General features: G+C 27.7%; 1 protein-coding gene across 1 annotated transcript in view; it reads right to left on the minus strand.

The window, feature by feature from the left end:
• LOC123007858 (organic cation transporter protein-like) overlaps positions 1 to 4,443 on the minus strand; it is a 7,724-nt gene extending 3,281 nt beyond the window's left edge. The window contains exons 1-4 of the mRNA XM_044403343.1: positions 4,164 to 4,443; positions 1,682 to 1,904; positions 1,520 to 1,626; positions 1,315 to 1,469 (exon numbers count right to left, since the gene is read on the minus strand). Of these exons, the coding sequence (XP_044259278.1) occupies positions 1,315 to 1,469; positions 1,520 to 1,626; positions 1,682 to 1,904; positions 4,164 to 4,321 (643 nt within the window). The 5' untranslated portion in view covers positions 4,322 to 4,443. The remainder of the gene's footprint in view (positions 1 to 1,314; positions 1,470 to 1,519; positions 1,627 to 1,681; positions 1,905 to 4,163) is intronic.
• Between the last annotated feature and the right edge of the window lie 5,082 nt (positions 4,444 to 9,525).

Consider the following 9,525-nt stretch of genomic DNA (forward strand, 5'->3'; position numbering starts at 1 on the left):
AGATTTCAAAAAGAAAAATAAAACATCTAATTCAATATTATTAATATATGTTATTATTATTTATTTATTTTGTTTGCTTTTAAAAAATGTCAATTTATTTATTGATACCATGCAACTAGATTTTTATTAATTGTGAAACTTTTTTAAACAAAATTTTTAGTAGCACACGTCTGTACCAAGAAAACTAATATCTTCCAAATTGTGAAAAAAAAAATGAGTTTCTCTTTGAAATTAGACGGTTGAATGTAACCCAAAAAATACTATAACATCACCCTGTATGAAATTTTCTTTAGATAAAAATTAAATAACATGCAGAAAGTAATAATTCTTAGATCATAACCTTTGTAAAAATGTTTTTATTGTGGGCTTCCATTTAAAATATTAAAAATTTTGCAGAACTACATCTACTACTACCAACAAGTTAACTGAAGCTAATCGTAGAATGTACAAAAAATAAATCAGGTGACTTATTGTATTCAACATTACTCGAAAGTGATGAGAAAGCATTTGCTCAGAACATTTTCAAAAAAAGTTCAGAAAACTAGAACAAAGTGAACAAGTCGAAATCTGAATGGAAAGTGATTTGATTTGAAAAAGATTTGCCCTTATATTTAAGGCTCGTGCCTTAAACTTCTAGATCCTCTTTGCTCAATGATCAGTGATCATTTTTACCACAAAAAAACTCCATATTTGCTTTAATTAGTACGCAAGTACTCTTTATTTGTTTTAAGTAAACAGACAGTTTTTGTTTATTCTAATTAGAACAAAGAAGGTGCAATTGACCATTTTTAAGCAAAAGAAGAGTCTTAAAACAAATACTTTTATAAAAATGCAATTTTAAGTAAGATTAACATGCATTTCTCCCATATGGGGCAATGCTTGATTAGCAAACCTTAACTTCAAAGAAGAGATGCTCTACACGATGGTAATGATGAAAGATAAATTACTCGTAGGGTTTTTCTTAAATCATTTCGATTTACTTCGAACTTCTTGGAACACTGTTCGAAAAAAAGTTTGCCAATATTCAATTTCAAATTTCATATCATTCTAAAGGGCAAGTCCATCCCTTTAGAATGGTCTTTATTTGAAGGAAGTCGGCCTAATAGTTATTGAGTAATGATTTTTTAAAATTCAAGTATTTTAAATTCATTTAAATTAGAAAAAAATTATTTAGTTCAAAGTGTGTGAACATTTTTAAATTTTTTTTAGTGCATTTGATTTGTTTCACTGAGACGAACAAAATGATATTTAATTTGTCAAGTTGACACGACATGCTTTTTTTTTGTCGCCCTGTGTTATCATTTTTTTTAATACCCATGATAAATCCACAAACGTAGCTACCGGCCCCAAATGCAGCATCCAAAAACTCAAAAACCAAAAACCAAATATAAGTTGGAGCAAGAGTTCGAAGTAATCCACAAACTCCGCATAATATAAGGCCCCAAATGAATATAACTTTACGACCAAACCTTTAATTTCACATTTTTTTGTATGTTTACACTTGAAACAAGTTTTTTACCTGTCTGAAATGACTCCTGAAATAAACAACCCAAAAAATTGGCCCACATTATTAATGGTACCAACTAGTGTTAGTTTCCATAGATTGTCATCACATTGGAGATCATACTGAAATGAAACAAATTAAAAGATAGGTCAATTCTAGTTTCATTTTTAGTTTTACCTCTTGTAAAATACTTTTTTCCCTTGTTTTGTAAACGAAAGAATCGCATTTTTCTGTCAAAGTCGTGAAATCACCTCTTTTGGTGCAATTGCCAAAGTCTTCAGTGGCATTTATTTTGTATCTTGTACATTTTGCCGGCCCATTTTCGGAATATGGTATGGCGTTTGATAACCAAGGGGGTTCAAATTGCGGGTCTACCGCGTCACATTTTGGAATTTCACATCTATTGGTAACAAAATTTGGTTCTTAAGAATGAAATTCAAAAATTTTAATCATCGTTATTGTGATTTATTTCATCAAAAAACAATCCGAAATACAAAATTGTAAATTTAGTCAATAAAAATGTTGAAGAGCAGAAAGTAAAGTCTGTTTTTTTTTTTAATGGAAATGCCAAACAGTCTTAGCTTCATGGTAATTTTAATGAAGGAAGTTGGGAGTTTCTTTTTTTTGAATTAATTTGAAAACATCAATGTCATTAAACGTCAACATAAAAAATCGTCAAAGAAAATTTAGAGACGAAACACCAAAAAAGAAACAAATTCGGTACTTTTAACATTTTTTAGAAATTTGTAAACGAATAGTTCGCAAGCAGGAAGTTGGAAAAAAGGCCCGTTAAAATGTACACGCAATTTTTGCTAAATATTCTCAATTTTTAGCAAGAAATTGAGAAAAATACAAAATAAACATGAATGAGAAAGAACCTCGGAAAGAATGCAATTAAATTAGTGTCTTGTGCATCGTTTTTGAGAAACGAGTTGAAAAAGTAACAATTTTGAAACTAAAGCTAAAAAAGAATTTACAAAATGCATCAACTTTGAGCTCATTTCAATAAATTACACAAAATTTATTGCCAATCATTATAGTACCTACTTGTATCTTTTGCTAAATAACTTTTTTTCTGTGTATATATCCTTTTTCAATAAAAAAAATCACAATAACGCTTAAAACAAACATCACGCGTCAGTATCGGGGTTTGTGTTGAGATTTTCGAAAGTGTTTATTAATTGAAATAGTGCAGTTAGTAGTGCAAACGCTTAGGTGCAAAACTAGAATTTTTACTCCATGGCTGTAAAGTAAAACTTTTACTTGTGATATTTAGTCATAAAAGTGGTTACTTTTATGACATTTGCATATAAACTAAATAAATTCTTTTAAGAAATGATAAAATCATAAAATAGTACTAATTGTGCTTTTTTCTTTTATTTTTTGTTCTACTATTTTACTGATTCTTCTTTTTTCTTTTATTTTTCTTCTACTTCTACTTTTTTGTCTTGTATTATGCATGTTATGCAACTTTTTGTTTTAATTTTTGCAAATAGAACCGTTTTATGGATAATAATGAGTTATCCAAGTATCGCAGTAACTATTTATGGACTGTCAATAAATAACACTTCAAGATATATGTTGCAACTATAAACCGTTCTTTTTTTTAAATAATGCGCAAAAAATTTCGGCTAACGACAAAATGAATTGAAATTTTTCCAAAAATCATTTTTTGCTGAAAATTTAGTTCAGTGGCTGATAATAATTTTTTTATGAACTTTTTCAGCAAAAATAAAGTGGTGGTATTCAGACACGTGGCGGTTCAATACCTTTCTTTAGAATCTTCCACATTTTTTTCTACTAAAATAGAAAGGTTATTTTTATTCTGACCTAGTGGAATTGTTTTTTAATTATCGCTGGAACCCCTGTATGTGCAGTAAGGGTTTAAAGCAATCATTAGTCTCGAGGTAAGCTTTTGCTGAAATTTACTGAAAACCTGAAAACCCTCTCAGACTTGCAAATAAAAAAAATTCTAATCATTACTGAATAGTATTTAGATTTATATTGAAATGTGCATTTTATTGAGTTTCTAAACAAAGTGCTCATTTTTGCAGTTTTAAATTTTTTTAAAAATATTCTGAATTAAACATGATGTGGATGGGACTTTTTTTATTTTCGCATATTATAATTTATTTGATTTTTTCCTATTTTGTTTTCAATTTTCAAAAAAAAATATATGTTTAAAAAATCTCTTTACGTCTGCTTCAATGATATGATAATGATTTCATTCATAATAATTACAATCTAAAACTCGTTTCAAATTCATGTCATTTTGATGGTACGATTAAATGAATTCAAGGTTGGTGTACTTCAAAATCTCAAAATATTTGAGATTTATAAAAAAAAACATAAAATTTTAGTTATAAACAAAAAATTGATGATTTTTTTCAGGAAACAAAATTTTTATGAAGCAGTTTTAATTAATTCATTTATCTCTTATTGAGCAGATTTCTAGATCTACATATAAATCTAATATTTGATTTAATTTCAATACGGCAAGAGGATTAGTTGTTATTTATCAGTAAATTCAGTGTCTAGATTTTGCGATTATTAAAACCCACTCAAATAATTATACAAAAAAACAATGGTATGTAATCTTTAATCGCCTAAGTTTATATCTAAACTTATCGATCAACAACAATAAGAAAAATTAACTCACCGATAATCTACATCCATAGCAGTAAAAACGAACGCTACATGAACTCCAGAGTGTAAAACAACACCAAAACAAACTAAACTAAACATAAACGACTGATATTTCCCAAAATCGCCAATCTGGACTAAAATCGAGTCCAAGGAGTTGTCTAATGTGGTCATCTTGTATGTCTTATGGCTTCGTTAAAAATTATTATATGCTATCACAGATCTAATTGAAATATTTTTCGTATTTTGAATTATTGCATTGAAAGTGCAAATTTGAAACAGAGTTGTGCTCGTGGTCGTCTCGCAACTTCAACTGAATTGGTTCTGTGAGCGACCTCTATTTATTCTTTCGAGATTAACGTATCTTTATCACAGACGCTAGTAATGAAAAAGTTTCGGACTACAAACTGAATTATGAATGGAGAAGACACACAGTTGAAGTTTTTAGATTTTTGCTAATTCTCAAAAATTTCCTCCAATGAATTTCAAACTTATTACAGTAAATATTTACTTCTTGTTATTTATTAAATTAATAATTTTCAAGTACGTGTTAATTGTTGATTTTTTTTTGAATAAAAAATTAAAATACCGATTCAATTTTCCACCTTATTTTCTAAGGACAAATCAAAACTTAGACATTTTCATTGTCATTTTAGAAATTTGTTGATAAGATTGATATCAATTAATGTACGTGTTAATTGTTGATTTTTTTTGAATAAAAAATTAAAATACCGATTCAATTTTCCACCTAATTTTCTAAGAACAAATCAAAACTTAGACATTTTCATTGCCATTTTAGAAATTTGTTGATAAGATTGATATCAATTAATGACATTTATCAAATTAGTCTACTGTATTTGTTGACGCATCATTTACTATATGCTTGTATAAACAATTATTTAATTTATCAAATTCATTACTTTAATATTAATATCTTTTTAGTGTTTCAAAACGAATAATTACGATTTATGACACAATTTGTACGAAAAATATTTATCTTGAAAATTTATGAAGGTTACTTTTGTACGAGTAAAAATTATAACGAAAAATTCCATTACTGTTACGATTGTTTTAGAAAATTTGAAAAAATAGCGAGTTGCATTATTACCAAGTTGCATTATTATTTACAGGGAGGACCAACAAAAATTAAATGTGGGATTTTTGCTCAAATTCATGTTTTGAGTTGAGAAGTAATCAGTTTGCTTAGTAAAACTATTATTAAAAAAATTAAAGGCAAAATGCTATAAAACACGTTATAGTTTTTAAACAATTAAATTTTTATTGTGTTTTTAAATTCCACACTCTTTTGTTTTTAAATTAGAACCGCTTATTTATCAGCAAATGTCACAAAAGTGGCCACTTTTATGACTGTAAAAGTTTTACCTTTCAGCCATGGAGTAAACGTTCTATTTTTGCGCTTAAGCGTTGTTACTTTTATCATGACATTATTAACATTTACCAAAGCTTTTTCTTTCTTGTGTTTTCTGCGGTTTCAGCAATTTCTGGAGAGGTACATAGTAGATCATCAACATTCGACATTTTGTACTACCAACTGCACTAGTTAAGTTAATAAACACAAAAATCTCAACACAAACTCCGATTTTATTAGTTGCAAAGCGTTCTAATTATTTTGTTCATTTACTTGGCAATTATCTCGATCTGAATACGCTTGCGGGTAAAATAGTAATAGTGTTATTTGGAGTAAAAGTTTACAACGTTTAGCTTCACAACATAAAGTATAACTTTTACTCTTAATAATAAAATATACTATTATTGACTTCTGTATTTTGAAGCTTTCACTTTCTAAGTGATAAGTATTTACCAACTATTTATTTTTGGCTATGTTGCAGCAATTTTACAAAAAGATTTATAAAAAATGTGCTTTTACGTCAAGTAATTTTATTATTTATTGTTTCTCTCAAATAAAAAAAATATTTTGTTTTTCTAATAAATTGAGACAAAAGCATTTGTTATTTGTAACTCAACTTTTATGAAAACAAAACAAAAACAAATACCAATCGATACAATAAAAAATAAATAAATATGTAATAATGAAGAGTATTGCTTTTATTAAGTGCTTTTTTTTTAATTACATAAATTAACAATTGGTTTAGAAATGTCACAAGTAAAAGTGTAAAATTCTATTTTTGTGCCTAAGAGTTTTTACTTTTACCATGATATTTAACGATGTTTCTGAAGAGGTACATTCTAGATCATCAGCACTCGACATTTTGCACTACTAACTGTACTAGTTAAATTAATACACACAAATCTCAACAAAAATTTGTCCTGATTATTTTGTTCATTTACTTGCTAATCAAAGTGTTGTTCTTTATGTTTGCGGATAAAATAGTATATGTTATTTGGAGTAAACGTGAGTTTATGTGGCTCACCTCACTACGTTAGGCAAAACAAACATTCATTCAGTTTTGCCACATAAACTATTACTTCTACTCCTAATAACATAATATACTATTTTATAATAAGTACTTAAAAACGCTTGGTTATATAAAGATAAATTTTTAGCTTATCTTTCTGACTAGATTAGACGATTTTTTATTATTTTTTTTACTCACCTTTTTATTTTTTCAATTCTACTTTTGTCGTTTTTTTTTTGCTTTCAGTTCAGTTATCGTTCTGTAATTTTAAAAAGTAAAAAGTCGTGCATTATTATAAAGTAATAGAATTAGTTAAAAACATTGACGTAGACAATGACAACATTATCATAAATAACGGCCATAGTGACGAACATTTAAAAGATTAATTCCTGCAAAGGTGGAAAATTAATTTTTATAACCCTATAACTTTTCATTTGACGAATACGAAATATTAATTATTTATATAAATGTTACCTTGAATGACAATATTTGATGAATTTTACAATAACCAATATTTATTTGTTGGTTTGCGCTTAATAACATGTAGTTTCATACTATTATATAAGTTAGTTAACAATTTTTTTTCATAATAATAAATCTTTATTTAGTTGTCTAAAATCAAGAGTAAACAAAATTATAGTCACCCCGAGTCTGATTAAAGTGTTTGTTGCAAGAAACTCTTTGAATTCATAAGATTTATGACAAGTAATTTAAAGTCTTTGTGAACCAATAGCGCTTAACAAGTTAAACTGGCAAGTAACCGTGTTCCACGTGGAAATTTTTCTATAGTGCAATACAATAACTTGTGTTTGTCCTAGTTATCGAAACCTTTTTTAGGTTATCATGATATAACTATTTTCTTGGTAACTTGTTGGTACAAATAATTAAATTGGAAGAACAACACACATTTCCATCATGAATAAGTTCCAAGGTGCCAATCATTCAATTGTCACCAAAAAGATACAAATAAACAACAATGTTAGGCTTTATTATTTGATAATTATTTGGTGATAAGTGAAAAATTGTATTATAAAGACAAAAATTATTATGCTGACCACGCAACTGATTTTTTTAGGACGAGGTGACGTTGATTAGAAATGCAAGGAATACAAAATGATTAATTTTTTTAATAGCCCAACCAAACGTAACCACTGTGTACGTGTTCATGTTATTGCCATTTTTTTGACAGGATGAAACATAATTATTCTTTAATTAAAACATAAAACTTTGTCATTACAATTGGTTTTTTATTTCTAATAATTACAAGCATTGTTTTATTTAATTCCATATTTTAGGATGGAATAAACAATATCGTCTGTTCTCATTAGAAACATCTATAATTACTGGAACAAGGCTAAGTAGAAAATTCGATTTGCTTGAACAATCACTGAGATGGAAACAATGAAATTTTATTTAAAATAAAACTTGAGATTTTTTATTTACAAATTTTCAATATGAGTACTTGTGTGGGATTAACGTCGGGAATTGCCAACACGTGTCTGAAGGACTATGATAATAGCATTGAATTTCATACTAGACGACTTAATTTCATTAACATTGAAGATAATTTTTTCCGGCCTAATTTACTTATCATTTCTCAAAGAATTAGAATGAGAGGTGAACTTTTCATTACGTGTAAAATATTTTTTCTTATAAGGTCATTAATAAAAAAATTTAAATAAACAATTAGAAATGTTATAATTTAGTTGCTGATTTTTTAATTTGTCTTTAATTGTCATGTAAATTTGTCTTGAAATAAAAAGCAAGAAAAACGATGAAAATTCGACAACAAACGGTCGTGAATTATTTAAAATTAGTGTAATTATTGCATTTTTTCACATGCAATTGTGTTTTTAACAAATTGTGTGACAGCTTCCCGCCGCGAGCAGTGGCGAGACCCTCCATTGACGCATCGTATCTAAAAGTGTTGTTTAAGACTCAAGAGCCCCATATAAGGGAATTTTGAGGAAGATAAAAGTTTTGTGGTACGTATATTAATCTTTGACCAATAAGATAAAAAAACTATTTAGATATTCAAATTTATTGTTTATTTTTCCAATACAATTCAAAAAATGTTGCTAATTAAAGTGTAAAAGTGTAAAACTTCATAACATAAACACATCAAATTCCAATCTCAATATTTAAGACAAATATTAGAACATCTTATTATAGCCGAATGAACAAAATTTTTATTATCTTTTTATTTATTTACGTATTATTATTGTTTTCCCAAAAGTAAACATTCGAAAAAGATCTAAAAAACTACAAAATGTCTTGTTTTTGAACACCCCAAAATGGCTTTTTATTTCTGGACCAGGACATTTGGCGTCTTCAAAAAACAAAGGTAAACATCCGAAAAAGACGTAAAACCCTTCAGAAAGTATTAATTTTGATGCACCCCAAAAGTACTTAAATATCCGTAGACCACCAAAAATTGTGCATATGAAAAAACCGTTGAAAATCACCCAAAATCATGCAAAATTATCTCATGAGCACTCTAAAAAACTTAGAACATACCGTGTTTTTAGACACTCCAAAATGGCATTATTTAGTTTGTAAAACTAATGTTGTGAAATTGCTTCAAAAATCATAATTTTTTTTGCTCCCAAAAAATACTCGAAACTCAATAGACCACCAGAAAATGGGCACATGGGAAAACTGTTGAAAATCATCCAAAATCAAACATAATTGCATTAAAACCACCCAAAAAAACCTTACAGCATTCCTTGTTTTGAGACACCCCAAATTGGATTGGATTCTCAATGAAAAAATTATCTTATATAATTATATTAATTATTGTAATTATCTGACTAACTCTTTACTAACTGAGCTATTTAGGTCTTGTCCATTATAATTTCTAATCAGCTACAATAATACATCAAATTGCGCAATATTACGAAATCATAAAAAAATTTAGATTCTCGGGAGTTCGAACTTGAGACCCCTTGGATTGAAAGCAAGTATTTTACTATCAGATCTAGGATAGGATGCATAAAAACG

The sequence above is a fragment of the Tribolium madens genome, unplaced genomic scaffold, assembly GCF_015345945.1.
Source record: "Tribolium madens isolate multiple individuals breed KSU strain unplaced genomic scaffold, Tmad_KSU_1.1 Scaffold_3;HRSCAF=73;Tcas5.2_LG2, whole genome shotgun sequence".
Lineage (NCBI taxonomy): Eukaryota > Metazoa > Arthropoda > Insecta > Coleoptera > Tenebrionidae > Tribolium > Tribolium madens.